The 27912-nt window shown below is 50.7% G+C and overlaps 14 protein-coding genes across 14 annotated transcripts; 5 read left to right on the top strand and 9 right to left on the bottom strand.

Annotated features, from left to right (window-relative positions):
- Positions 1 to 57: 57 nt before the first annotated feature.
- On the top strand, positions 58 to 864 carry betA_0 (Oxygen-dependent choline dehydrogenase; the record flags this gene model as incomplete). Its single annotated transcript, XM_014693260.1, has 1 exon — positions 58 to 864. One exon carries the CDS (start codon positions 58 to 60, stop codon positions 862 to 864), a length of 807 nt encoding a protein of 268 aa, XP_014548746.1.
- A 619-nt stretch (positions 865 to 1483) lies between these two features.
- On the bottom strand, positions 1484 to 2800 carry ATR2 (Cytochrome P450 monooxygenase ATR2; the record flags this gene model as incomplete). The annotated part of the gene is made up of 4 exons (XM_066129806.1): positions 1484 to 1543; positions 1623 to 2072; positions 2134 to 2275; positions 2331 to 2800. The coding sequence occupies 4 exons, from the start codon at positions 2798 to 2800 to the stop codon at positions 1484 to 1486; spliced, it is 1122 nt and encodes a 373-aa protein (XP_065985960.1).
- A 489-nt stretch (positions 2801 to 3289) lies between these two features.
- Positions 3290 to 4443, bottom strand: G6M90_00g017840 (uncharacterized protein; the record flags this gene model as incomplete). Its single annotated transcript, XM_014693262.1, has 2 exons — positions 3290 to 3894; positions 3948 to 4443. The coding sequence occupies 2 exons, from the start codon at positions 4441 to 4443 to the stop codon at positions 3290 to 3292; spliced, it is 1101 nt and encodes a 366-aa protein (XP_014548748.1).
- A 922-nt stretch (positions 4444 to 5365) lies between these two features.
- Positions 5366 to 7187, bottom strand: BOA4_0 (Cytochrome P450 monooxygenase BOA4; the record flags this gene model as incomplete). The annotated part of the gene is made up of 7 exons (XM_014693263.2): positions 5366 to 5555; positions 5658 to 5973; positions 6048 to 6184; positions 6285 to 6467; positions 6543 to 6615; positions 6660 to 6876; positions 6945 to 7187. The coding sequence occupies 7 exons, from the start codon at positions 7185 to 7187 to the stop codon at positions 5366 to 5368; spliced, it is 1359 nt and encodes a 452-aa protein (XP_014548749.2).
- Positions 7188 to 7679: 492 nt separating this feature from the next.
- G6M90_00g017820 (uncharacterized protein) lies at positions 7680 to 8090 on the bottom strand (the record flags this gene model as incomplete). Its single annotated transcript, XM_014693264.1, has 1 exon — positions 7680 to 8090. One exon carries the CDS (start codon positions 8088 to 8090, stop codon positions 7680 to 7682), a length of 411 nt encoding a protein of 136 aa, XP_014548750.1.
- Positions 8091 to 8499: 409 nt separating this feature from the next.
- On the top strand, positions 8500 to 9491 carry aclA (MFS efflux transporter aclA; the record flags this gene model as incomplete). Its single annotated transcript, XM_014693265.1, has 2 exons — positions 8500 to 9068; positions 9155 to 9491. 2 exons carry the CDS (start codon positions 8500 to 8502, stop codon positions 9489 to 9491), a joined length of 906 nt encoding a protein of 301 aa, XP_014548751.1.
- Positions 9492 to 10083: 592 nt separating this feature from the next.
- Positions 10084 to 12407, bottom strand: G6M90_00g017800 (uncharacterized protein; the record flags this gene model as incomplete). The annotated part of the gene is made up of 4 exons (XM_014693266.1): positions 10084 to 11326; positions 11409 to 11662; positions 11715 to 11855; positions 11913 to 12407. 4 exons carry the CDS (start codon positions 12405 to 12407, stop codon positions 10084 to 10086), a joined length of 2133 nt encoding a protein of 710 aa, XP_014548752.1.
- A 1054-nt stretch (positions 12408 to 13461) lies between these two features.
- On the top strand, positions 13462 to 15824 carry G6M90_00g017790 (uncharacterized protein; the record flags this gene model as incomplete). The annotated part of the gene is made up of 4 exons (XM_014693267.1): positions 13462 to 13764; positions 13830 to 14020; positions 14075 to 14537; positions 14586 to 15824. 4 exons carry the CDS (start codon positions 13462 to 13464, stop codon positions 15822 to 15824), a joined length of 2196 nt encoding a protein of 731 aa, XP_014548753.1.
- Positions 15825 to 16650: 826 nt separating this feature from the next.
- Positions 16651 to 18753, bottom strand: G6M90_00g017780 (uncharacterized protein; the record flags this gene model as incomplete). Its single annotated transcript, XM_014693268.1, has 4 exons — positions 16651 to 16848; positions 16902 to 17263; positions 17330 to 17739; positions 17798 to 18753. 4 exons carry the CDS (start codon positions 18751 to 18753, stop codon positions 16651 to 16653), a joined length of 1926 nt encoding a protein of 641 aa, XP_014548754.1.
- Positions 18754 to 19565: 812 nt separating this feature from the next.
- SUMF1 (Formylglycine-generating enzyme) lies at positions 19566 to 20921 on the bottom strand (the record flags this gene model as incomplete). Its single annotated transcript, XM_014693269.1, has 1 exon — positions 19566 to 20921. One exon carries the CDS (start codon positions 20919 to 20921, stop codon positions 19566 to 19568), a length of 1356 nt encoding a protein of 451 aa, XP_014548755.1.
- A 1275-nt stretch (positions 20922 to 22196) lies between these two features.
- Positions 22197 to 22965, bottom strand: G6M90_00g017760 (uncharacterized protein; the record flags this gene model as incomplete). Its single annotated transcript, XM_014693270.1, has 2 exons — positions 22197 to 22657; positions 22713 to 22965. The coding sequence occupies 2 exons, from the start codon at positions 22963 to 22965 to the stop codon at positions 22197 to 22199; spliced, it is 714 nt and encodes a 237-aa protein (XP_014548756.1).
- Positions 22966 to 24016: 1051 nt separating this feature from the next.
- Positions 24017 to 24970, top strand: G6M90_00g017750 (uncharacterized protein; the record flags this gene model as incomplete). The annotated part of the gene is made up of 1 exon (XM_014693271.1): positions 24017 to 24970. One exon carries the CDS (start codon positions 24017 to 24019, stop codon positions 24968 to 24970), a length of 954 nt encoding a protein of 317 aa, XP_014548757.1.
- An 852-nt stretch (positions 24971 to 25822) lies between these two features.
- G6M90_00g017740 (uncharacterized protein) lies at positions 25823 to 26338 on the top strand (the record flags this gene model as incomplete). Its single annotated transcript, XM_014693272.2, has 1 exon — positions 25823 to 26338. The coding sequence occupies one exon, from the start codon at positions 25823 to 25825 to the stop codon at positions 26336 to 26338; it is 516 nt and encodes a 171-aa protein (XP_014548758.2).
- A 719-nt stretch (positions 26339 to 27057) lies between these two features.
- G6M90_00g017730 (uncharacterized protein) lies at positions 27058 to 27426 on the bottom strand (the record flags this gene model as incomplete). Its single annotated transcript, XM_066129805.1, has 2 exons — positions 27058 to 27348; positions 27400 to 27426. The coding sequence occupies 2 exons, from the start codon at positions 27424 to 27426 to the stop codon at positions 27058 to 27060; spliced, it is 318 nt and encodes a 105-aa protein (XP_065985806.1).
- Positions 27427 to 27912: the final 486 nt, after the last annotated feature.

The raw sequence follows: 27912 nt of genomic DNA, 5'->3' as shown, positions 1-27912 counted from the left end.
ATACTATAACCGATGGGCTCGTACCCATCCCGACTGGAGCTGGGTAAACGTGGAACCATGTTTTCGCAAAGTGGAAAACAGCATCAACCTCTGCCAGAATCGCGACAGCAACTGCAGTCCAGCACCTTGCAAAGGACTAAACACGCCTTTCTCTATGCTGTGGCAGGCAAAGGCTGGCTCAGGTCGGCGGTGGATCGTGCAATCTTGTTGTGCACTTCGCACTTTGACGAGGAAAAGGGCGCCGTGCTTGCCACGGACGCTGCGGATGATGGAGAAACCCTGCCAGATGTTGAGATCATGGTGGTCCCAGTCGGATCCTTGCCGGAGCTGTATCCCGGCAAATCCATGTTTACGCTTCAGACGTGCTTGATTCAGCCCGAGTCGACAGGCACCATTGAGATTACAAGCCCCGATCCCGGGGTAGACGCCAGGATCCAGCTCAATATTTTGTCAGATCCGAGCGATTGGCAAGTGGCACGGAAAGCCTGCCGCTTTGCACTCGCCTTGGCTGAGCACTTTATTTACCAGTCCGGATATCCCTCCGAGGCTCGAGTGTTTGCGGGCCCGGGCAGTGTTGGCGCCCGGGAGTGGAAAGAAGGGGACTGGCGTGTCGTCTCGGATCAAGAGATTGACACATACATTGGAATGTACGTTGGCTGTGGCTTCCATCTCACTAGCTCGTGTCCCATGGGGAGGGAAGAGGACGAGGGGGTTGTTGACAGCCAACTGCGTGTCCATGGCTTCAAGAACCTGAGAATCGCGGATGCGAGTGTCCTACCTTGTGTTCCCCCGGGACACCTCATGGCGCCTACGTACATGATATCTGAGAGATGTGCTGATTTTATTAAGCATGGACGGAACTGAGACGGTTTGTACTCCGTACTTCGTACTTGACTTTTGCCGACTAGGACAGAGTACTCCGCAGTGTACGGAGTAGTCTTACTATATTGGTTGTACTGTTAAAATTGCTACACACTATGACAATGGTTGGCCTCAGAAGCGAGTAGACAAAAATTCCGAGACACTATTATGCTTGCTTACGAGGTGTGCATGTCTCGTCAATGTTTTTGCAGCCCCCATGACTGGTTAGCTGTGACCGGTATCTGTTGGGTACGGAGTAGTACTACCAGACTCCGTACGAGATGTGGTTTTGTGACAGCTGATAGTGACTGCATATGATAATACAACGCTGACATGTCGGCAAGTCATTGAATTAAACTCCTCGGCCAACAATGGGCGGGCGTCCGTGACACCAGCACTACTCCGTACTGGGTGAGACATGCAGGTGGCCGGTCAACCAGCCTTGCTCAAATCTCCGAGTCGAGTGAGCGTATGTACAGCTGTCCCAGTCCATGACTAGTGAGGAGCACAAAAAATGACTTCAATTTCTGACTAGATGGGGCATAACTAAGCGAACTTTCCTCGATGAAATGCGGCTCTTAACCGTCCGTAGTAGAACAGATGTCAACATTTCCAGGCGAATCTAAAATCCACCATCTGATCTTTTCCTGAGTACAATAGTCTTTTCCACGTCTGGCATAATCTTTTCTCGCAGTATTAGCGTTCAAATCAGGCGCTGCGTAGCAAGGCACGTCGGGTGGCATGAACAAGATGGAACTTACAATGTCGCCATAGACAATATTCTCACAACGTTTTGTAACACCGTCAGGCAGTCCCAACTCATACTGCATCAATGTCTTTGCAGTAACCATTTTGATCATGCTTGAGGCGAAGAAACGACCAGGGCAGGCATGCTTGCCGTATCCCCACCACAGGCTTAGGGGTCCTGTGCTAACAAATTGGCTCTCAGACGCGCCGAGCATGAAAATAGACTTTTTATTTTCACTCATTGTATCCTTTGTTTTGCGCGTCTTGTAAAACCGAAGAGCATCAAAGACTTCGGGCTTGTCGTATATGGCAGGGTCGTCGCAAATGGCCTTGTTTGCACACTCGATAATAACGCCAGCCGGGACGACTTGGCCGTTGGACAGAGCAAAAGGTTTGAGAACTTTGCGTTGAACCGAGGCTATAATCATGTCATTGGACGTATTCGTAGGCGCGCGACTCATCCACTTGGACTTGTTAATCAGAACGCGGGACAAACTCACCCGCCATCAAGGGGCAATATCGCACAGTCTCCTCGGCAAAACTATCCATCTTCTTCAATTCTTGCAGTGACTGGAGAGTAAACTTGCCCTCGTGCTTCCCAAGTACCTCTCGTACCTCTTCCAGGAGCATGGCTGCAACGTGAGGCTCTGCCGCAAGAGTATAAAACCTGACATGCATGTCAGCACATGTTGGTAGTAACAAGGGGGCCAAGAAACACCAACATATTGGTCATTGTCTGTGAAGATGTATGAACCGCGGCGAATGACGTGACCATTTGTTTGTGTATAATGCTCATATCGTCCTCGTCGCCGGCTCCGGCTGTGTTGTCGATGAGCCATTCCAGCAAGTCGTCAGGCTTCATCGACGATCCCACTGTCGCACCAAGCTCTCTCCGGGAAAGGACCACTGGATACATTAGCTTCTTTTCACTTTGAATGCGCCGATGTAGCGCCCTGACCAATGGCATGATTGGACTGAGGATAGGCCGTAACCACACCGGCAGGAAGGCCACACTAGCAACCGCCATCATGAAATCCGTGGTGAAGTTGATGGCATTATCGATGTATTCCTCTTTAAGCCAGAGCTTAGGGCCAACAAAGGCCCGACCAGACGCCATGGCCGTTATTCGAAGAAGCAATTTGTTTATCTTGACTGGCGCCGGTCCTGATACGCCAGCAAGTTCCATGCTCATGGCTTGGTCAAGCGTTTCCGACACCAGTGGCACCAAGCGACCTGATGAGCTGTCAAAAGAGCGCACTCGAGCTTTTTTTGTTGCAGATGGCATGGTTGTAGGACTGGGAGTGTGTCACTGTTACACCAGATAGGACTCAGTGCGACCAGACATTAGTAATTATGTGCAGACACCACCAGGAGACACTTGAGGCTACAATATGTAAAGTTCCAAGACCTGCTCTCATGTGCAGGCTCTGTGTAAGTGATTGCATGTGGCGTCATACTGTGTTGTTAGGGACCTGTAGCACAGTGCGGGTGACAGTAGTAAATTATTTAAATTTTAAATTTAAATTATTTGCTTTTATTATACATTCATGTTTAGTAACTACCATTATATATAATCAACCTTTTCACGTTTTTACGCCTGTCAAAGTATATTAACTTTTTACCCTCCTATTTCGTACTAGATAGACTCGTCGATTTCTCATTCTTAATTTGCACCTCTGCGTTATACATAGTTCTTGGCTTCCGGTCCGTAAATAACAGCGTGGCCCTCCACCGCCTGGAATTCATTTTCCCACCCTCTAGGCAAAGCACTGGCCATCGAGTCCATGTCCACTGCGCGGGCAGAGCAATGGTGCTTACACGCAGGACAGCAAACCATGCCATGTCCATGAGATGCGCAAAGCTCGATATCTGACTCTGCCCGGCCATAGTTGGTCGCCGACGATGGAGCGTCCGACTGACCTCCCGTACGAAGCCTGCCAATAAGAGAGCTGAAGGACGAAGAAATTGCCTCAAACGACTTGAGTTTTGTGGCAGCCTTCATCTTGGGCAAGCTGCCAAGAATGATGACGAGTGACCCCTCGACCGAGGCCAAGAGGCTAGTGATGCCGAACATGACGAAGATGCGATCCGAGTCCAGAGAACGATCGGCGCTAACAGTAAACGTGTCTCTTACAATAACGACGCGGCCAATAGCAGCCATCATGGTAATAAAGGATCCCGTCATGATAAAAATCAGGCCAACTTTCTTCCGGGTAGCCAGCTGGAGACTCCAGATGAGGATGACGGGGAAGAAGGCGTACATGAAGTCTGACAAGGCAAACAGGACTGAGAACAGAGAGTTAGCTAGGGCGTAGCAAGTCGCCGAGAGGTTCACCCACCACACTGAGTGAATATGAGAATATAGTGTGCAAAAGGTTGCAGGCGCCGCTCGGGTTTGATCCGAACATCCCAGTTTGCCTGGAATGGTTTTGTCTGGAAGAAGACGTAGATGAAGTTGACGAGTCCAAACGTCGTGAGGGTAGCGGTCACGGCGGCGATGGCTCTCCTGAACCATTTGTGGACGCCGAATATCTGAACGAGCATGATGGCAATGGACACTCTGGAGATGGTGTTGGCGAGAATATTGACCGGCACGGTGCCCCATTGCCACTTGGACATTGCGATGATTTCCTCCAAGGTCATTGTATCCACGGGGTAGCCAAGGCCGGTGACGCAGGCCAGAGTCAGAAAGGTCTGGAACAAGGTGTGGCAGGCCAAGGCGAGGAGCATGACCCAGTCATCCAGGGCAACCCGGTGTCTGCACTTGAGCCCTACGTAGAGGCGCAAGTAGACGGATAGAATGGCAAATGTCCAAAACGTCCACGTTAGAGCCATGACGATTCGAGCCCGGCTTGATGGCCCACGGCCTAGCGATTCGGTTCGAAACATGGGTGCGGCATCATCCATTGGAAGTGGTCTGGCTGGGCTTGCTCGCGGCCAAGATGAAGAATAGTTGCCGTAGCTCGAGCGGCATTTAAACAAGAAACCAGTCACACCAGGTTAGGCAAAACAGAACTGGGAGCGAGGGAACGAAAGGAAGGATCACGCCAAGGTCACCCGGCCACTTCTGAGGCCGTCTGCTCCTCGGGCTTGGCAGGCTACTCGGTGCGGCGCTGTCAGTTGGTTCCAAGCCTTCTTTATCCCCGACCTGTCTGGTCTTTTCTCACCCCGAAGGGGAATATTGACGGGTTGTAGGGCGGCAGCATCTTGGGTGGGTGGAAACTGAATAGGGGGGGTGGAAGGGTTCTCAGATTCCTCCCGGTTTCACATGGGCTGCTGCACCGTTGGGGGCCTGCTGGATGTAGTCATTTTTAAACAATGGCTGACAAACAGACCCGGCTGCATATCGACGCAAAATCGATCAATCGTGCTTGGTCGACGTGCAGAAAAGCAAGTAAGCGCGCCATTTCGGTACGACACTGCCGAGTTAGCTTGGATGCTACCGTCTTGCATGTACTCTGTCCTCGGTCTGGTATTATACGAAAATAAAAATGAGAGAGACCTGCATGTCAGACGACTGAATGCACTACCTTGCAAATTTTTACAATTTAATGTTTGCGTTGCATTTTCGTGGCCGGCATTCACCATCTGCGGACAGGGCACATGACGCCACGTTCCATATTTGGAACAGAACATTGACATATCGATTTGAGACAAGGACAAAAAGTATTTACAGATCGGCCAATAATGAAGCGCATGTAATGACGAATACCAGAAGCGTAGCGACCGAGTGAGGCCAGCATTCTGGCCTGCCCACCTACTGTCCCAAGTCTCTGTCCAGTACCATTCTCGGCGTCAGAGCAATCGGTGTGCCTTCATATGGATAGATAAAAGTCCTCCAAGAAAAATATCTCTTAGCCTTGGGGTCCACAAGTTGAAAGTCGTATTTGGTGATGAACAGCCCGATCATGGTTTTAATCGCTGCAGCGGCATACCATCTTCCCGTGCTAGGCACGCGGTTAGCATACCGCAGAGAGGGAAGAAAACTACGAGTAAGAAATGACAAGTGGCAAGGAAGTGAGGGAATCACGGGATAGGATAGTACATACCACGAAGCCTTTCCGGTTCCCCATTGCTGCCAGTCTGACAAATTTGTGTACTCGGATGCCTTGCCCGCCTCGGGGATTGTAAACGACTCAGTGGATTTAGCCAAGGGCAGAACCGTGCCGAAGCTACTGATGCTTTTCTGAGCCGCGTCCAGAACTTCGGGCTTGACGAACCTGAAGCCGTAGAACTCGTCGGCCTTGGCCCACGTTTCCGGGTTTCGGTTCATTGCTCTCGGCGCGGAGCAGACCCATTGCCCCGGCTGGACCGACGTCCCGTCCGAGAAATGGAACGGCTTCAGGACTTTTCGGCGAGTGCTGACTAGTTTTTCCGCAACCTGGTTAGCTTGGACTGACTGCATGTACACAAAACGCGGCTGTAGGGATTGTATTGACCAGACTCAATGGGGTTGAGGCGCGCCGACTCCTTGAGAAAACTATCCATAAGAGGCAAGATCTGTCCGCCAGCCTTGTCAAATGCCTCCCACCCCGTTTGTTCAATTTCTTCTCGAAGAATGTCCACGTATTCAGGCCTGTCGCAGAGATCGTAGATGGCAGCGCAAGCCGTGGTTGAGGCAATGTGAACAAATCCAAACCACACCGCGATGAGCTCATGCACCACCCGCATCACACCCCAGGGCTTGTGTCGGGGGGGCATGGTCCATGATCCATTGGATGCAGTCATTCTTTTCGGGAATGTCACGTCTCAGCTTGCGGAGCTCTGCATCTCGAAATCTCTCCGAGACGACGGCGACCAGGGCGTTGGTCATGACGCTGCCGGAGTCAAGCCGGCTCGACAAGAATTTGCCGAGAGGACTATGTTTGGTTGGTGCTTGTTAGTTGCAGAGGCCGTGTCAGGAGTTGAGCTAGGCTGACAAGTGTACTACTTACTCGGATACTATGCCCGGGACCATGCGCAGGATCTCGGCAATAATCAGCGTGTGCTCGATCATCTTGATGCCGGCTGCTAGGAAGGTTGCATCTCGGGCAGATGGCCAGCCAGGCGACCTCGCAAAGCCATCTGCAGCGGCGCGCCATCAGAACCACGCTTGTTCGTCCAGTCAAAGTTTGTCATGGTGTGCTTTGGCTGGAGCACGTCTTTGGCGGCTCCCAACAGCGAGAGAGTCCCTTCCGGAGCGGCATTGATCTCCTTGATGTGCTTCCAGTCCGAGACCAGGACAATGGTATTATTTGGGGTATCTACAGAGAACGGCGCGCCATTCGACTTGCGGCAGAGTTGGCTGAGTATTTCGTATAGACGGTTATTTTCTGCTCGCCCTCGCCATCATGTACCTTTTCATACGTCGTTTGGATAATGGACGGCCCCGGGATGAGAAAGGACCATGCGACGAGACGCGATTTAAGAATATAAAAAGGTTCAATGAGAATGAAGCGGGAGCTTCTTGCCTTGAGCTCATTGCGTTTGTGACTGAACAAGCCGTTGAGCAAGGCAGACAGCGTTAGAGCTAGCATGAGGCAAAGGCCGTAAAGGAGAAGGCCTCGAGAGAGGTGATTCAGGACCCAAAAAGACACCATGATGAGTTGAAAGGTAAGCTACGACTGAGATACGGTAGAGATGCAGAATTCAAAGTGATGCCGGGCTTGGTTTATATTTTGTTCCGAGTCCCAGCTTGACACAGAAGCCGGTAACTCCAACTGTTGGGTAAATATACATTTACTAGTTTCCGAAATACATGGCAAGGCGGATTGAGTGTTAGCTACTCGATGAATCCATTCTGTGTATTTGTCGTGTCAATGTTTGGCAAGGCCTGGGGCGGAATCCCAACATCGTATTCACTCCATGTCGGCACAGAAATGGACCACGGCCCCAACTTGAATATAGACTTGATTCAGAATATCACTAGTGATTGGGCCATCCCCGCCTCCCTCCCTTTTGCCCATCCATCGACCGCACCGGCATATTCCAAATGCTTCATGCTCCCGATCTCCATGCGCTCGGAGCTGAACTCCCATGACCAACCCGCCTCTCCTGCCGGGCGGTATATTTGCCAACAAGGCTACAGCATCCTAAGAAATCTTGTTCTTGGCCCCAGGGCCCTGGGTGAGGCCGAAGAATCCTGCCGCCCCAAACGCAAAGGAGCCAAAAAGACGAATCCAGGCCCAAGTCTTGTCCCCGTTGTGCCACACCACCATGCAATCGTTGATGCCGAGGAAGGCGGTTCCCACGAGAAGGACGTCGCACACGGCGTACTGGCGGCGCCAGTAGAAGACATGCATGAGGAGGCCCAGCAGGATGATGCGTCCCTGGCCAGCCCGCCAGACGGGCCATGTCTCCGGGACGTCGGCGATGGCCGGCGGCAGTCCGTAGAGCTCGATGAGGCTGCAAGGGCCGCTCAGAGGATCCATCACAAGGCCCACGCAGTTGGCAAAGGCAAAGTAGAGAGCCGGGATGTGGCGGATGCTGACGTGTTGGAACATGGCGACGGTGGTGCTGTTGCTTGTCTGCCGGAGAGTCTATTCGCCTCGACGGCAAGAGCAAGAGGCTGACGATGTCGGGACTCGGGAGAGGTGACGAATTGGCTTTGAAAGCAGGAAATGTCAAGTCAAATCGACGTGAGAAGCTCGACGGCGTGTAAAAACAGGGCGAGGTGCAGAGGCAAGGGAGGGGGCTTCAAATGTTACTTCCTGAGCATCGATACATGATGCGAGCACTCGCCTCATCTGTTGACCGTGCTTGGCAGGATGGTGCTTTCCCGGGGCTTTTCCGCAACCGCGTGCCGTGTTGTGACACTTGACGTCAAGCTGGTGCAAAGGTGTTGGTTGTTGGCTTGTATGTTTTCCTTTGTCTGGCAAACCAACATGTCATTTTCGGGCAACATTGACATGAATGAACTCGCACGGAGTCTCTCACCACCCCATCATCGGCGGTGCCTTGGCCGAGGTGAACTGGCGATGGGTTTTCTGGCTGAATCTACCAGTGTCTGGGGCGTCTGCCTTGGTCATATTCTTTCTCTTGCAGGTCAAAACCCGGCGCCGTCAGACGTGGCGCGCCGCCCTCGCTCGCGTGGATTTCTTGGGCAATGCCATCTTCATGCCGTCCATGACCAGTCTATTCTTCGGCCTCATCATGGGCGGCACGCCTGGCTACGAATGGGGCTCATGGCGAGTCGTTATGCCCATCGTATTGGGCATCGTTGGCTGGGCCGTCTTCCACGTCCACCAGGCCTCTCGGTTTTGTGCTGAACCTACCATGCCTCCCCGGATCTTCAAAAAGTCTACGGGAGTCATGGCCTTCATCATCATTTTTCTCGCATCCATCATCGTACAAGCCGTCAGTACCTTTCTACCAATCTACTTTCAGGCTGTCAAAGACGCAACGCCACTCGAGTCGGGCATCTGCTTCCTGGCCTTTGCCGTCGCCCTCGTGGTATTTGGCAGTGTAGCAGCAGGTACCTTGTCTAAAACAGGGAAATATAAACCCTTGCACTGGGCCGGCTTCTCCACCATGCCATCGGTCTTGGACTGTTTTACACTCTGGACAGGGACTCTGGCCGCGGTAAATGGATCGGTTACCAGATTATTGCTGCTTGCGGAGCGGGCTTCATCTTCACGGCCTCGCTGCCCTCGGCGCTCGCATCACTGGCAGAAAAGGATGTAGCGACGGCTACCAGTGCCTTTGCCTTTGTGAGAGCCCTTGGGCTGGTTTGGGGCGTTACCATGTCCGCCATTGTCTTCAATGGCCAGGTAAACCATAACCTGCACTACGTGGATGACGCCAACATGCGACAATTGCTGACAGACGGCCGTGCCTACGCATTCACGTCTGGTTCTGAGAATGGCGACCTATCGATCGCAAAGTTGCCAGAGCCCACCAGGTGACAGGTAATTCACGTATATGAGGACTCATTAAGAGTCATTTGGCTCATGTTGGTTGGCATCGTGGGATTGGGCCTCGTCGCCGCCTCCGTTTTGAGACATGTGGACCTACGGACAAATCACCAGACGGAATTTGGTCTTGCTGAGGCTCCTGGTGAAGGTTCGTCCGTTTCTAGAACAGAAAATGGTCTTGTCCGGGGTGAAGGCGCAACTGTACATGATGAGAAGACCGCAGCGAAGTAGCGCAATATGTTATACGGCAGTGACAGCAAAGAAGGAATTGAAGCGGCCATGATGGCCGATTTAATGGTGGGCGAATGATGGGAAGTCTAAGGCCATATACAAGTTCACAAAGTGTATTTATATAATTGAAGGCACGGAGCGTTACTCCGTAGGTTGACTCTTGTCTGGTGGTTCTTCCGTGTCAAATCCAGATAACCAGCACGTCATGTACTACTGTAGCACCAGACGCTTCAAATCTCTACATGTCAACTGTACTGCGTCAACTATCAGGCAAACTCCAAAAAGACCAACCAATGCCGCTGGCAATATTTTTTTTATTTTTAATCTCTCATCTAAAAATATAGTTGCAGCACTATTTGCGTCTTCTTAATAGAGATGCTTCACTAGCTAGCTTCGCATAGAAAGCCTCCGTTACCATCTCATTGAGATAGTCCAGACGATGCCCACAAGGATACCTAAGTACATCGTCCACAGAAGGGTTCGAACTGCAGCAGTCACCCCAGCAATCGCTAATGTGATTAACGACTGGAACGTGAGGGTTTTTGCGATTGCTATTATCGATGATGTGGACGATGGTTGGTATTGCCACCTCGTGGAAAACATTGAACTGGGGGTTTGAGAAGACGTCCGAGAGGCGAATGTAATCTTGAAAGAAACGTCTCGGTATGTAATATATATCGCTCCATCCTAAGCACCACTCACGATCGTTTACTGTGTAGTTTCTGGTCAAGGGGCTTGACCTGGCTGCCGAGGCTGCGTTCATTGCGGTTTGGTGAACATCTCTATCCCACCCCCACCAGCCCTGCTTCGCGGTGTCACTCATGCATATCGTAAACGGTTCTTTGGTCTTGTCTGTTAAAAAGGGAAAGTACATGTTTTCCAAGTTCATATCACTCCACGCAAGGGGGTCGATCCAAGAATCGAAATGAAAATAGAAAAGACCCGTTATCTCAGGCTGTGTATCTAAAATGACTTGCATTGTAAACGCCACTTGGCGGTAGATGAGGGGAGTGATATTGGCCGCGTCTTCCGTTAGGCTTGTTTTATTTAATCCCAGCCCTGGAGTCGTCTCGTTCGGCATGGAGATGTGCATAGTATGGAAGAAAGGCTTGTATTTCATAACGTGCGGGATGCGTTCCGGGCGCGCTCCGTTCCAGCGAACGAACGCGAGTGTCTTTTCGAACGGTGAGGTGACGGCCGCAGACGCACCGCCGACCGCATCAGAAGCCGAGAAACTGGACATGGACATGGCAGCTATCATGGCCAAAGTGATGAGTTGAGCTATTCCATACAGGACTAGATAGGATCTCCGCAGTTTCAGCAGTGAGGAGGTCCAAGGGCGGTGTTGGGAGTTGCTTGCATGCGAGCCGTTCTTGTTGGGCTTTGGTGTTGGATTCATCGCGTACAGCCATGAAGCGCCAAACACGACTATCGATCCAGGGACGATCAAGAAGTTGAAAGTCGTTCCAAAAAACATTGGCGAGAGAAAGATGAGTATGGCCGTGGCAATGGCCGTTGCGAGACATTTAACAATTGCGTTGGCATCTGCTTCGTCGTTAGGATTCAGCGGCGCAAGCGATGCCAGGAGCAGAATACTTGCATTTATACACTGCGTTTATAGCGAGGCCGATCAGCACATTATTTATAATGATCAAGATGGCATGTAGGCTGCCGTACCCCTCAAAAAAGCCCGGTTCATCTGGCTTGGTAGCTCTCAAGAGCACGTGGCACAGCAAGTTACTCCATGCACCAGAGCCGTACAGGATGATATTGCTTGCATGTAAGCTGGCATTGCTCGCTTGCAGGAGGCCTTGATTGACAACGCCAGATACTGCACTCAGAAACACTTGAAAAATCAGGAGGAGGTATACTCCGACCGAGTACACACCACCGGCCGTCGGATCATATTGTGTAACGAGTAAGCCGCAAACCTGCTGCCAATTAGACAATATTCTAGCGTGAAGAAGACATGATGGTCCACACCTGCAGGACGATAGCAAGCCACTGGGTGCCAGTGATTTTTGTGTTGAGCGTGAACATTAGGACTAAAGCCGTGATGCACGTTACACCACTCTTGGTCAATGAGATGGTCGCCGGGTCGGCAACTTGGTAACTGACGAAAACCTGCAACCATGTCAATAATCATGGGCAGCTTAAACAAGGACTTTGCGCGTAACCGACCAAGTTGTTAATAAGTACGTAGAAAAGCGACAAGAGGCCCAGGCCAAACGCGATATCAGTAGATACTTCCTTCCTTATGGCTGTCAAGAAAGAAGGATCTACCCAGAGCCCGTTTTGCGGAAGAGCCTCGTCCCCCATCTCGCGTTGCTTGTCGTTTTCCTCGAGTGGCCTTTCCATCTCATATCTCAGTGGAAAAGAGTCGTGAGATGTGGAAATTGGCAGATAGGCTCGCCCTGCGTTTTGTGCCACTTTTGCCGCCCACTCGCGATAAAAGAAGCCCATCGCCAAAAGCATCTTCAAGAATTCGGAGATGGTGACGGATGACGACGGTGAAAACGCATAATGATTGTCGGTTTGCGCGGCTTTCAGAACGATGCCTATTCCGACCTGGATCAAGACAAGGGCAGCGGCACTGTACACGGCATACCAAAGCCTTTGAGGCAAGACGGAAGCTATCCCTTGCGCAAGACTGGTTGCATTTTTTGATATAACCATGGCGTGGTCCTGTTGCCACAGTCAAGAGGCAACAATGCTTCCAAGCGATGACAAAGCGGAGAGCGAAACCAGTACCGAGTTTCCAACAACTATAAATATATAATTGCGGGTAAGGTTCTTTAAGAGGATGGCCCTGTAGGACTATAAACTCAAAATCGACTTGGGAAGATAGGCTTAGGTGTAGACGTTAACTGTCGCTGGGCATTTTGGAGGAGGAGCTCGGAAATTGCTGGTGGAAATATCTTGGAATTCATACCCTCATGTCTGGTCTGGTAGCTCCATATGAAAAAGGCACGGTTACAAGATGCATGCAGCGCTGTGACTCAGGTCTGGTATACATACAGTACAGTCTGGCCCCTGAATTATTCTTCGTGCGTGACCTGACAGGGTAGCTGGTAGCTGGGGGTGATATATTAATTATGGTACCTGGGCTTAGATATTTCAAGAAATCAGGCGTCAGGAATGGTTTCATCCATGTAAAGCTTTTGTTCGTTGCTTATTGGCCCCCCTGCCAGGTCACGCATATAATAATTGACCACATGTGCAGTTTGGTGGGGCTACTTGCTGGACGAGTCAGGTAACATTCAATGTTAATATATTTGAAGCCATTTTAAAGCGACTAAATCTAAAGGGGGCTCCCAATTATGCACAACTGATACTGAACATAAGTTAGAAATGCGATATTTTGTAACCAGGCGCTCCACTCCTGTATCGTCTTGAATGCTAGAAGAATGTCATCGGGCAAGCGGCAGTGTCCTTCAATGTTTACAATAAAAAGCCTTGACTCAGCTGCCACCATTCCTAGAAAATCAACATTGAAGGAACGCGCATGCCATGACCCCCGGTGCCGACAAGATTACACGTGGCTAGAGATGCATTGCTCTCGAGTCTCTGGCTTCGTCCGGCATTACTCAGTATAGTGGCTGAAGCAGGGTGCCATGGTTCTTGGTTTTGTTTTCATACTGCTTCCTCGACTTATAAGTATACAAAAAGGCCAGTTACTTGTTAACCATAACCAAGCGACCAGACGTCAGCTACACTAGCATAATTCATGATGCCTTCATCAACATATGACCAAGCGCCGCTTAATGTCATCATCCCTATTGGTGGCAATGGCACGCGTTTCTCCAAACAGGGTTATCGCTACCCGAAACCATTGATCAACATGGTCGGCAGGCCGATGCTGCTGTGGATCATCGACCGTCTAAGTCTACGGCCTTGCGATACGTTGTGGGTGGCCATCAATAAAGACATTGACGACAACTTTCAAGTTGGACAGTTGTTGGCCAAGTCGTATACCAAGATGGACATTCGAGTTGTTAGATTGCTGCATCAGACCAAAGGTGCGGCCGAGACTGTGAGTCCTGGAAAGAAAAAGAAACCTGCTCTGCTCATGCGGCACAACCTAATCGTACATGTTAGCTTTACGTTACGACGCAGGGCATGCAAGCCGAGCATTTGCAACGCAGAACTATTTCGCTAGACTGCGATACCATCTATTGGACCGATGTTCTCCAACTGAGCAGGAACCTGCCGGCTCATTACGGCTCCTGCATCTACTTTTTTGACAATGGAGATAGCCCAATTTATTCTTACATCAAGACAAAAAACGAGTATGTCATTTCCGCTTCAGCCATCAATGGTGTGCCACTGTCTAACTAGTCCAGAGACGGCCTGGAGAAAATTGTTGACATCCTAGAGAAGACAGCCATCTCAACCAAGGCGAATACTGGTGCTTATGTGTTTCCCTCGGCACACCAGCTCAAGTTTTGGGCAGCAGAGTACCTAGACAAGCCAGAGCATCTCAGCTCCAATCTTGCAGAGTATTTCACTTCTAGACTAGTTGGACTAATGCTGGAGAATGGCATCCCATTTCTAGCAGTGCCCGTCAATGAACAAGATTTCAATGTCGTGGGCACACCGGAGCAGTTGACAAGCTTTCTTGCCAGGGCCAAGTCTGGTAGTCTGCCTTCCAAAACTCCCCAAAGGAAGAGCCGATTTTGCTTCGATCTGGACATGACTCTGGTTGGAGCCCCTGTCATAGCAGGCGACTACTCTACTTGTCCGCCAATCGAGGCGAATATCAAGTTGGTCCAGCAACTTTATCATGCTGGACATCATATCATTATCGTACGTATATTGCTCGGGTCCCAAGACGGTCGCTAACCTTGCGACAAGCAAACCGCCCGCCGCATGAGAACACACCACGGGAACGTTGGTGCCGTTGTAGCGGATGTCGGCACTACGACGTTGCAACAACTAGCAAAATACAACATACCCTTTCATGATATCCACTTTGGCAAGCCCTATGCCGATGTATACATCGATGATCTTGCTGTCAATTCTAATCTCGACACGATTCAAGAAGTTGGATGGCTGCTAGACGATCCAGATTCGTCTGGTCACGAAGTCACCAAGGATGGCATGGTTGCGGCTCGCGATTTCAATACCATTCAAATCGTCAACAACCAGGTCATCAAGTCAAGCAAGCGCGACCAAATTTTAGGAGAATTGTTTTTCTACTCGCATGTCCCATCGGACGTAGCGCGATACTTTCCCAGCATTTACGGCGCCGACTACATCAAGGACACGTCCACATACGTAATTCAAATGGAATATTGCCCCGGCGTAACATTTTCCCATCTGCTAGCCGGTCGATCCATCACCAAGGGCCGCCTGCATTTGTTTCTTTCAACATTGCACAAAATCCACACCGCCAAGCCTCCCTCGACCGAGACGCTGGGTATTTCTCCCGCGCTAAAGGAACAATGTGAGAAATATCGCCTGGAGGACCCGAATGCCAAGCCGGACATCTATGCCAACTACAGCCAAAAGCTACGTCGGAGGTATGAAGAGAATGCAGACCGCTACGCCAGTCTCGGTCCGCTCGCCCGAGACCTCTTTGGCCGCATCGAGGAATTCCTCGACACGTACGAGGCGGAAAGAACGGCGGTGCCAGCCGATGTTATACACGGCGACCCGGTCTTCAGCAACGCCATCCTCGCAGCCGACGGGAGTGCGGTCAAGTTCATCGACATCCGGTGCCGGCTGGGAAACGTCTTGACCACCGCCGGAGACGTCAATTACGATCTTGCAAAAGTCCTCCAGTCGCTCTGTGGTTACGATCACGTAGTTGTTCGCTGCGAAACAAGTCTCAAGGACGAACATGGATTTGCGCACGAGGATTCTCCGGTTCTCACAGAATCCGATCATGCACTGCTGAGGAGCTTGAGAGAACAATTCTTCCAGTTTGTTCGGGAGACGTACCCGGGCAGCCCGCCTCCCAAAACTCTCTATGGCCTGACTGCGGCTCTCTTTTTTAGTCTTATTCCTCTTCACCGTGCTGAGCTGGGGCAGGTGTTTCTTGACATGTGCAAGGAAACATTGGACAGGGCCACTGACGGACCAGACTATTAAATCTGCAGAAAACACTTGATGGCTTGGCATTGTAGGTGCATGTGGCGTTTAAGCTGCGGATATTAGCGGAGGATTGGAGTGAGGGAACAAGTTGACAAAGGCGAAAAGCCCACCAAGTACTTGTAAGACATGGACGCACTGTAAGAAGTAGATCATGTAGATGGGACAGTGTGATTTACTGGCCCAAAATGAAGGGAATTGCTGCATGGGCCTGACTCTTGGCACGGCTTATCCGCCCCCGGGTTGTTGAAGGTCAACTGGTATTGACTTTATAGAAAAGGCGGCAACTAGAGGTGGCTTCTCTGTTAATGGTTGCTATGGAGGTAGCTGCAGCCCCAAAACACTAGCTGTTTAACCGAAAGTTTCAGGGCTATCTGTTGCGATTGAACTTACTTCTATTCAATCCTGGCTCTCACACATATAAATACCTAGTGGCACGGCAGTGACTCATCATGTCTTGGTACATGACTCCCACCAAGTCAACGCTACCTAAAACAGGTTATTTAATGTTATTGTTATTTATGAAAACGGCCTTACTTGTCTAGTTGGATAGATAGGGTTTGAGGTGCACTCGCTTGATGCCGATGCAAAACTGCCACTAGGAGAAGGTCTCACAATCTCCCCCCGGGTACCGACTATGTAAATGAGCAGCCAGCTCCTCGAGAGCCGCTAGTTCTCCCTCTCTATATCGCAATTAATTCATTTTTTTCAGCACTTGACGTTTTGGGCTAAATAAGCCCCGTGCCTCTTACAACTACTAGCCGCCAGGCAGAAGTATAATAATAGCCGTTGCTTTGAAGAAGCGACCTGGCCCCGGCAATTTCCGTCACTCTAGATTGAAATGACCCCATATGGCAGCCTCATACAGGTCTCTCGGCTGTTCGCTGACGCACATGCGGACGCTCTTGGCAACGCTGAGGAATGCCATGGCCTGCCACCAGTCCTGGCCAGCTTTGAATAAGCGCATATGGTTTCGCTCCCAGGCCTCAGCCACGGGGATAAGAAGATTCGGGAACCGGGCCAGCTGCAAGAAATTAAGCACAAGACCCTCAAGCATACAAGTTCCAGATGACTCACCCACTCTCTCACGTCCTCGATAATAGACAGGCCATTCACCCGCTCATTGGGATCCGCACCCGTCTCATAGACGTATCGGGGCCACATCAAGTTCCACAAACGTTGACCTAGAAGCTGCTTCGAGGTGATGAAGCGGTACGCGGGTCCTTGGACTGGGCCTTTCTCCGCCCATATATAGGCAAAATAGCACACCTCGAAAAAGACCTCTTGGGGATTCCCCTCGAGCTGCGGCCAAGACTGCGCGTAGATGCGAGCAATCTCGGCGTATACTCGAGAGTCAAAGACCCACATGTAATATTCCAGCAACCAGCCGGCCGAAGAGAAGTTGTCGACTCGGAGCATATCCGCGCAAGGCGTGGACCCTAGACCGAATGGTAAGTCGAGGCTAAAGGTTGAATAACCTGGCAGTAGTAGTAGCGTAGACTCACAACCGATGGGATGGCTGCTCCCGTTCCGACTCTCAGGGGTGTGGATGGCAAAAGGCTGGTCGAGAAACTCCCTCACGATATCGGCAAGCCGCGTTGTCCGCAACATGATGCCTTCCGAGTCTAGTATAAAGCAGTAACGCCTGCCGGTAGCCAGACAGCCATACATCTTCTTGAAATTCTGGAGCAAGAATTTATCCATGCTCTTTGTTATGGAAGCCACGTCCATCTCGGGGCTGTAATAGTCAAAAGGCAGTGATTCGTATTCGATAATCCGGAGACCGGGCAGATAATACCCGATGCTCTCTTTACCAGCCCCAAAAAGCTCCTCGCTGAATTGCTCCACATCTTCGCTTACAAGAACCAGGTTAATTTGCCACAGGTGGCAATCCACGCAGTGTCGTATCATGGATCTGCTCTAGACTGTTAGCGGATCGGCGCATCGCAACATGTGCCTGAGAGCCACGATACCGTAGGAATTTGATGCAGAATTCGAAGTGGCCGTGAAAGGATGGCAGGACGATGGCGGTATTGAAAACAGTTTCGAGCTGTTTCCTGCTTAGCTTGAGGGATTCGTTGGTTTTGGCTAGATCGGCCTCCAGCATTGCTCGAAGCTGGAGACTGGATAACTTGTCGGAATTTTTGAACATGGGCCACCTGTTTTGCTCGGGATCCGGCTGCTCCTCTTCGGCGATTGTCAAATTCACTGTTTGGTGTAGAGTCGGAGATTGGTCAAATGTGTCGTCATACAAGAGACATGCCAGCTTTGACTCTCCGTCAAAGACAAGCAGCCGACCGTGATTATCGAGTGCCAGTGATTGCGGCCCCGGAGCCGCCAGCAGCATTGCATCCCCCTCGACGGGCAAGCAGCGGCCCGAAAGCACAGAGTCCCAGCGTCGGTCGGTTGCGGCATGTCTATCCCCATCCATGGTCCTGGCGAGGATCTGGACCGCGCCGCCTGCATCTATGGTCATGTAGGAGGTCTCTGGTGCCGAGTCTTTTCTCCTGTATCTCCTGCTATTCGTCCACCAGACCGGGCTCCATGTTCCATCCCGATCCGTCTCCAAGATGAGCTCGCTGTCATCGGTAAGATGCACTCGCCATTTGCCGTTGGAAGAGACGAGAGCTTTTCGCTCTGCATGTAGCACGGCATTGGGCAAATAATGTGACGCTATACTGTCCCCTGCGGCCACCGAGGCGAGAATGGGCGCCGGATTTGCCTCTGGCGATAATCCCGGGTTGGATGCCGGGTGCTCTTTGACTTTGGTGACTCTGGCAATATTGAACACATATTTTGGCAGTAAAAGAAAGAGGATAACGAGAATGATAACCAACCGCCTGTGAGATTTCGAGAGACGCAGACGGGCGCTAAGCGTAGGACGGCGATCGGACGAGCCGTCCAAGTCGTCGGTCGGATGTAAGCGCATATTGGCGTGACACCACCGCCGAGGCTGGTAGATCTGGCGATAGTTGTGTCGATCAGTCAATGGCTTGAAGATGGCACTAGTGCGCCTCGCTGCATGTAAAAGACGGGCCGGCACCGTCTGCCGTGCATAGGAGGAAAGAAGATTTAGCTATAGTACCAGACATTTACGTAACACTACTATTTCACGCATAATCAATATCGCTTTTGCCTTTGCATAATATGACCCCTGGTACCAGTTGACGTGTCACTGCCCTGGCATGACAAGGGGCAGTTAGCCACCAAGTAACACGAGCAAGGTTCCTGTCGCAAATGTTGCGCAAGGTCCATGTCTGGTGTTTTAATAAGCTTTTACATGAAACAACGACGGCTGCTCCGTATGTAAAGAGACGGACCCCCTTGCCCCCGGCTGCCACGGACCCGTGTAGGTGAAGGCTGGGATCAGTTGCTTTCCTGTATTTGACTATGGTAAGGTGTTCCCTACTATCCAGCGAAAGCGAGGAATACCTTGGGCGGTTTCTATTAACAAGACTTTTGGTGAGCTGGCAATTTTCAACCTATAAACCCACACTAATAATACCATCCAAGGTGGCTAGTTCGAGCTACGCATAATTACAGATTATACCGCGTTTATTTAAGTAATTTTTATAAATAATTTAATAACCCTGAATGAGCTTAAATTTAATAGCTAGTAAAAGCCGGAATAATATCCTCCACTAGCCACCGCCCCTTTACCTACCCTTAGAACAACCAGACTCGTTTATTGGCATCACAGTCTTGTACATCGCCCAAGCGCCTGAATCTGCCTCCCAAGCATCAGAGCTCCCGCACCAACCGAAAACCAAACATGTTGGTAGCGACCTCGCTAGAAAAGTACGCGCTGCGATAGTTGATCCTCAGATTCTGCGGCTGGTAATTCCAAGCGCCGCCGCGCACCACCGGAAACGGCGCGGCGCCAACATGAACGGAGCCATCGGCCGCGGCATCGCTCAGGTCCCGTACCCATGTATCTGCGCAAAACTCCCTAGCGTTTGCCGTCACGTCGTATAGCCCAAAGGCGTTGGGCTGGAAGGAAGCCACGGGGGCGGTCCACGCGAAGCCGTCGTCGACCGGGGTATTAGCCCAGCGGAAGCCATTGACCCTCTTGGACGTGATGTCGAAGCTGTTGGCGTACGAGACGACGTCGTCCAGCTGGTTTCCCCAGAAGAAGGTGTCCTGGGTGCCGCCGCGGGCTGCCCACTCCCATTCGTCCTCCGTGGGAAGCCGGTACGTGGCTCCGGTGATGGCGGACAGCCAGTCTGCGTAGGCTACGGCGTCTTGCCTTGTGATGGCGACGACCGGCGAGTCGGGGGTCTGGGCGAACCCCGGGTTGAGGTAGTTTAGGTCTTGGTTGAAGACCATGGCGGTGCTGTTGTCTGGATTCCACCAGCGTGCTCCGCCTCGCGGCTGGTAGCTGGTCTCCCGGACAAAGGTGTCGAACTCGTCTACCGTGACTTCTGTCTTGCCGATGGCTAGAGGGGTGGCGATGCTGACTCTTCGTTGCGGCAGCTCGAAATCGCGCCGGTTTTGCGGAACCTGCCAGCGCTCGTGTTCCTCGGGGGTAGAGCCTGCGGTGAAAGTTCCGGTAGGGATGACGACCATGACTGGTCCTGTGTCAGCATCGCGGAACTCGGTCCCCGGAGCAGTCTCGCGGTTGATGCCGGTGGCGGCGGTGCTCTGTCTAAGTCGCGGAGCTTGGTAGCTGGAGGGCAGCTCCAATTTCGTGCTGATGGTGTCGATGGTAAATCGCCATTCGTCGACGCTTCCCGTCAGGAACATGACCGAGTCTAAAACACTTGGTTCATAGTCTGCGGGCGCGGACAAGTCTACCAGGTATCGGCTTTCGGCAATAAGACGCTCAAGAGTCTCGGAGAACTGGTCCGCCTGCGGAATTGCCTTGTGATGTTTGCGGGCCACGGAGGTCAGGGTCGAGTAGGCAGAAAGAGCTGCCTGCTGCACAGGTGCATAGGTGTCCTGGGTAGTGATATTCCATCGTAGAGTATTGGCGAGAGAAGTCAGGTCGGCTCGCAGCTGACTGATATTAGGCGATTCCGCTGTCACGAAGCCTGCCGTCGTCACGAGCGATGCTAGGAACGCGCTGACACGTATGAATTTTCCTAGCTGGGCCTGCATGATGTTCAAAGTTGGTAGCAGTGTTTTTTGTCAACAAACTTTCGCATTGTTATTCGGGGCTTCTTAAGGAATTTGGATGTCTTGCTTGCGTTACGGCTCACGAGGCTCACGTGATTAACAATGCTTCACGATGCCTGTGAAACTGAAAGATTCCATGTTCAAATCCAATGATGAACAATTCGTCTTGACATTCTATATTCCATCGTGGTTGTATGAGAAAATCTGCCTTTCGAATCAAGACGGGCCACGACGAACATGCTCCTCCGGGGCATCCCTCGGCGGACTCCGTGGAAAAGTCAGGGCAACGGAAAATGCCACGTGAACGAGTGTCTGTATTGCGGCTCCGAAAATAACGTTGTTTGACTCATGCACCTTGTTGACGATGAAAGGTAGTTCCGCGAGGTCGACTATACGGCCCCTGCAAGGAGGAGTCAAGTTGAACCAGTTGACCTTATGGGCAAGTTTGCCAATCTTCCGCCAACATTGAATGAAGCAGCAGTATTAGTCGAACCAGGCTCAAACCATGGCCTTGGCTATCTGGGCCACGGCGCCATCATGGTCCCACTTAACGAGTGTCCTGTCGGCACTTTCCTCCATCTTTATCTTGACTAAAGCTTCCATCGCCTCCGTTTCCTCTTTTGAAAGTAGGTCTAGTCTCCCTTAATAATCTTCATCCTTATTTCGCCTAAAGTAGGCGCCATCCAATTACCTCCAAAATATAAAGTCAAAAGCCTAGCTGTTTCTAGCCGCATAATTAATCATCCACGATTTCCTCTCCCAGCTCCTTCTCATTAATTGTGAAAGGGGCACCCCTGTGTTTTTTGTACAGGACGATGAGTTTTGCGCCTTTATCTCCCTCTCCTTATCCCCCAAAACACGTAAAAATGTATTTAAACGGGGTTCATATACCTCCATCCATGAATCATACCCGCCAGGCCAGTACTCCGGGCTCTTTAAGAGCAGCCACCAGGGCGGGTTAAAGGGAAATGATACCGGGGTAGCATAGGCAAACTCCTAGTCTATAATACCCACCACACGAAGATGTTTATTAATTAAGACGTTGGATGGGCGTAAATCTTCAGAGTACAGCCGAAACATAGCTTCGCGATGAAGCTGCTGCTTAGAATTAAATCCACGTGCAAGTTGCCCGCTGGATGCCAGTCGCCGAAACAGCCGCCGAGCAACATATTTGTCGCGTGCGTCATCCTCATCGACAACAGCGTCATTGTGCTAGAACGTTATTTATGCCAGATGCATATCAGCCATGGCGGCGTACTACTCTGTCGAGGTGCAGTATTGTTGCGATGGTAGTAGTGATGGGACTACCCCTGCAAACTCAACCAAGGAGTTCATGTTCTGAAAAAGAGGTTGTCCCGAAATAGAAAAGGCTCCGTCTTTATCCTGAACCAATGAACCTATTCGGGGGAATGATAGCGTAGATAGCTGGAGGATAATGTTGGCCATTTGTCTGTAGAGAAACTCAAGCTTTTGGTCGCTGATGTTGGCGTCCAGGACGTGGGAGTCGTCCGGCTCAAGGTCAGGGTCGTTTAATGCATGAGACAGTGTCCTGTTATGCTCTATATAATCCATGATAATAAAAGGGCCAAGGCCAGTAGGATTCTCTGCCGCAGTTCCGTAATGGTATATCTTGGGCACAGGAATAGTGGTGTTTGCCGCGACGTAACGCATTGTAGCCACCTCGTACTTGGTCTTCTCTTCGGGGAACTTGACAACAGCTGTTCTGATTTTTAGTCATGTCTTTTGAGACGAGCAGGCAATATATCGAAATACCTTTACAGGGGATCTTCATCGCAGCAGACGTGCCGTCCCTGTATTCCAGCCGATAGAATACATTGTATCCGCCCCTGATCGGTGTGTGAAGCTCTACAGCATCGCCAGGCTTGTATTTTTGTATAAGGCTGGCGATACCACGGTAAAGATCCGATTTGTGAAGAGACCTCTCCCACGACTCGACCTCTTCATCACTTTTCTCCCAGGCAAGGTCGTCCCTTTCCATGCGAACAACTCTCGGTTTTGGAGCCATTTTGAGCCAGTCTACGCTGCAACAAAGAGGACGGTCCTGAGGGGTGTCAAAACCAGAACAATGGGAAGGGGGGGAAGTGGTGTGGTGACGTACTGCTACACGGTTGGCTCACAACAAAGGGCGTTGGGCCAACAAAGGTTACACCAGACAACAACAAAGGCAAAGGCAAAGGCCACGAGGCCCCCAGTAGTTCCATGTCTGGTCCTAACTTCTCGGCGATGGCTGCCTCAGGCACAAGCCCTCGCCGACTTGTTGTATTTATAGGGGGTTTCCGTCCCTCGACGGCTTCGTGGAAACTCGAGGGCATTTGATATCCCAAAGTCGATTATTATAGTCTGAATAGAACACTTCGTTCCAAGCCCTGTTACCCTGCCCCCAAGCCGTCACAGCCACCACGAGCCCAGGCTACACCAGCTCTCACAGAACACTCAATGCATCGACCAGACATGTGGCGACTGCATGTGCCTTGCGGGGGGCAATTTGCTGACTGCACGGCAGCCGTCATCAGACACAATCAAATGACACATTCATAGCAGACAGCCTTGAGAAAGCTTGCGTATGAGGTGACATGGACCAACATTGAACGTCGCAGTGGCACTGATGGCCCAAAAGTTCATGCAGAGTTCATCGAGCTTGCCATCTGAACCAGATTCACTGTCGCGTCGGTGAGCTTGCGACCTCTGAATGATGCAATATGAAGGTTATATATAGCAGTCAAACAGGGTATTCATTGGAGTCAGTCCGGTTCACAAAGAGTTGCAAGGGGAGAGGGTCAATCGCCCATTGAGTGTTCAGACGGTGTGCCCATGGAGTTCAAGCAACATCACGGCACAGGTCATTTCTGTGACCCAACAATAACTGAACAAGAGGATAATGACTACAACTTGTGAGACGCCTTGGGTCTGGGGGCTCCAAAACCACTCCTCCCTTTTTTTTGTATAAATAGGACCTCACCATGCCAAGGGCCACGAAAAAACCAAGGACCCTCGACATCACGGAAGTCATCAGATTCATTTTTTTTCCCAAGTCCCCCTACCGAAGCCCTTTTACAATGGATTTCCCAATCGCTCGTCCTGTGGTGGATCTCGATAAGGATATTTTGGCCAAGCTTCGGAGCTTTCTTGGATGGGTTCATCTTGGCCTCTTTGAAGAAGCCTCCAGGCGTTTCGAGAGATGGCTTAGAGGCCATGAGCACCATGTTTGTGTCTTTATGGAGTATACGGAAATGCTTTTAATGCAGGGATTGTACTCCACGTTCAGCACTACTGTTGACAAGTTTCAACTCGAGTCCCTTCCTCAATGCCGAGACACAGATCGGGTGGATTTGGAGCATCTTGTCCGACTCATGAAAATCTTGGCCGGGACACTTTTAGATGGAATAACACAGGAGAAGCTCAGCGAGGCTCTCGGATTCTGGAACTCCATGAAATCAACATACAGCGTCAACTCTCGTCGCGGGGTCAGCATCATCCAGGTTTACGCAATCGAAGTGTATATGCGTATCATCACAGCTGCGAGCAGGTCAAACCAACTGGAAGTGGAAGAAAAATATTTCGACGTGCCCTTCCAACTTCCTCCAATACCATGTCCTTGCTCTGGCTGTTGGTACAAATATCTGATAACGAATGACTTGCACAGGGAAGCCCTGACGTTCCAGAGCATTGTTCTTTCCGATCTTGGCGCCAAGGCCGCAATGGAAGCCTTCATGCGAAACGACCTGTTCGCAACCATGGTTGATAAAAACGAAGTCAAAAACATGGCCCTATGGAGGGTGGTTATAGAGTTGGACACGTCAAATAACATATGCGAGTATTTGCTGAAGAAACAACCTGATCTTCTTTCTTTGGCCGAGGCTTACCTCGATGTCTCGATATTCTTCAAACGAGTGCTTTCCCGATATGGCGCAATTGTCGCCATCCATCTGGGTAGACCGCTTCTTCGCGTCAAAGAACTGGAAGGACTGGTCAAACAAAGACGGTCTGATCAGCGCTCTAATTCGCAGTGAAATGATGCGTGTTTTTTGCTCTGGTCAGTATAACGTCTTGGGATCATGCCATGGATACATGCTAAACCCGTGTACAGACTTCGGTAACGTCACGAAGGACCACGGACATATTGCACCGAAGTGGGCTACGGATGGCCAGAACACAGACTTCGACTGTAACTCGTTGCACAATCTGGCCTTTTACCGAGATGGAAATAAGGGAGACTAGGCCTTGGCCTGTCTTGTTGGAGGAAACAGAGCTCTTACGAGCTTGTCGGTCGCAACGGTTGCCTTTTCTAGGGCTCAAGTGAGGTTCAGGTCAAAAGGGACCTCGACAGGGATTTTCAGGGGTTTTGAGTAGGGGCAAAGGGAGGATTTTCAGGGTTATTTCAAGACAACGATCAATTCAACATTATCAATGTCGTCAAATTCAGCTCCCTTTTCTACTGTGCGCATTGCCATACATTCTCCATTTCTGTAACATATTGCAGGGAGGTATAATTACCTCGTAAATAATGCATGTTCTTGTTGACACATGGTCCCCATTTCAAGAGATCTAGTAGCTTGAACCACCCGTGCCATAAACTCACCTTGGGTACATGATTCCTTTCAAGAGCCATTTAGTCCAAGTCTACCTCGAGAATACGACTAACACGGGACTTCGTAACATGGCGAACAGTCACTAAATCACGGCAGGCAATTCTGCCCCGCGTTCAAGTACTCTCATCATACTAGATTGGCGGCCCTATATTAGCTATATTGACGCCGGGCAGACCGAGGGGCGAACAGACCATCCAATCATTCCGTCTGGTATCACAATCCCAACCCCGACCTTGCAATCGCTACCTTTCCCCACGGCGACGGCGGCGCACCATGCCTCAGATCAACCAGTTCCACATCCGGCCCGCACGCTCGGCCGGCGACGACGCGCAGTTCATCATGGCGGCATTCGACTCCACCATCCCGTACCTGAGATCCATCGGCGCGGCGCGAATGTGGGGGGAGAAGCTCTTCTCCGAAAAGGACGGCTTCGAGCAGGAGACGGTAGAGTCGGTCCACAAGTCGGAGCGCGAAGACGACCCTCTGAACATCTTAATCGCCGAAGTCGAGCAGGGCCAGCGGCCTCCGACCCGAGTTGGGCTCGCCATGATACGCGAAGACTCGTTGCCGGCGTACATCACGGAGCGCGAGGAGATGAAGCCCGAGGTCGACCAGGCGAAGCAGTTCATCTTCCTGGAAGTCCTCATTTCAGACTACAGGACAACGCCTCTTCACAAGGGTGTCGGCGCCGCATTGATCGAGGCTGCTAAGCGCCGCGGACGGGAGAAGAACAAAGACGCCTTGTACGTGGACTGCTGGGCAGGCAACCACGGCAAGTTGAACAGGTGACCTTTCCCACTCGGAGCCCGGAACGATACAGATTGGCTTACACACGCGTAGGTATTACGAAGGACGGGGGTTCCAGAGAGTCGGTGACTTTTCCTTTGCCAGGGCAAGTGGCGAGCTTTGGCCAGGCACCCTCTTCCGCATGCGTCTCTCTGGACCGTGACACGTCTGCGTAGACGTACATTATGCCTTGGGAGGGTGATGACGCGAAAGGAACATCATTCGAACCCTTCAAACTGGTTGTCTGGCGGGAGCTTGTATGGAGGAAATGTCTGAACCTTGACGCTCAATTTGAAGATGTCCAGATGTCATCTCTGCGTGGCGCTCACTTTGAGTGAGTACAGGATTAGTCCGTCCCTAATATGCAAAGGTCAGCTCACTTTGAGTAGGTACAGAATTATGCAGCAGCCATATGTTCGCGAGCACGAAGCGAGCCTCGAAGCAGACCTCGTTTATTCCTCTGTCACATAACACGATTGTTTGGGATAGCTTGGACATAATAAAAGACTCTTGTTACTATACTTGAAAGAATGTATGATTGGTTTTCATTTTGTGAAAAGATGACATCCGTCCCATGACAGAGGTTCTCCGTGAACGAGCGGCATGATTTTAACATCCTCCTTAGGTTGAGAGACACAATTGTACAGCACCATATGTTGAACAGTAGTTTAGCCTCTCATATCTTCCTAACTATAGGCATTCAAGCAAGAAAGGAGCGATAGTTAGTCAGTAGCTCCACCATGGATGCTCCCATTATTAAAAGTAGGCACGACTCTACCCCCAAGATCGTTGAGTAGCGTGAAAATCAACTTATTCTTGAACTGCTCTAATTGTTTTTTCTGGGTGGTGCATTTTCCAAGATCAAATTCGCTTCGGTCATAGACATAAAAGTCGTCAGATACCCGCCAGAATGTATTTACTCCGACAATCTTTCTAGCTTCCTCATAGAATTGGTCGAGTATCTTGAAATTCGGTGCAATAATAAGGTATCTCCAATTGTCGTCGGTCTTGCTCTATAAACACTATTAGCATAAACTGGGGACTAATGTAGACCAAGTACTCACGTTCTTAGCATAGGCGTACCAAACCATGATTATGAGTCTGAGAAGAAAGTAGCCACGAGTCTGAGGAGACGCCGCGAATAGTATAAAATATAAAATAGTTTTGTAGAGTTTTTACATGTCAAGGAGTCGAGGAGGGACTACCTTCCCTCCTTAATAGTCATTTCGTCCTCGTAGATATGTAACCCGCACACTGTTACACCGGGTCTATAGAATTTAAATATTCTGCAATTTCGTCATTTCTAGCAAATGTGTTAAAGTTACATAGCTCGAAGTGCGGGGTAAATGACGTGTCACTGTGGAGTTATTTAGACTTTAAAATATCAACGTTCGAGATCCAATACTCTGTAAATTACAAGAAATTTCTTTTTTGTTAAAGCCGCTCCCCCGCCACCATCCCCTTCCGCGAGAAGAGAACAAGTTGAGAAACTAAATATGACGCCATTTTGGAAACCCTAGGCCACTCCTGTAGTCTAGTCGTTACTAGTGTTTGTCTCAGAGTTTGGAAGAGACTTG

Source organism: Metarhizium brunneum, chromosome 1, assembly GCF_013426205.1.
Source record: "Metarhizium brunneum chromosome 1, complete sequence".
NCBI lineage: Eukaryota > Fungi > Ascomycota > Sordariomycetes > Hypocreales > Clavicipitaceae > Metarhizium > Metarhizium brunneum.
This window is presented reverse-complemented; position numbering and strand designations above follow the sequence as displayed.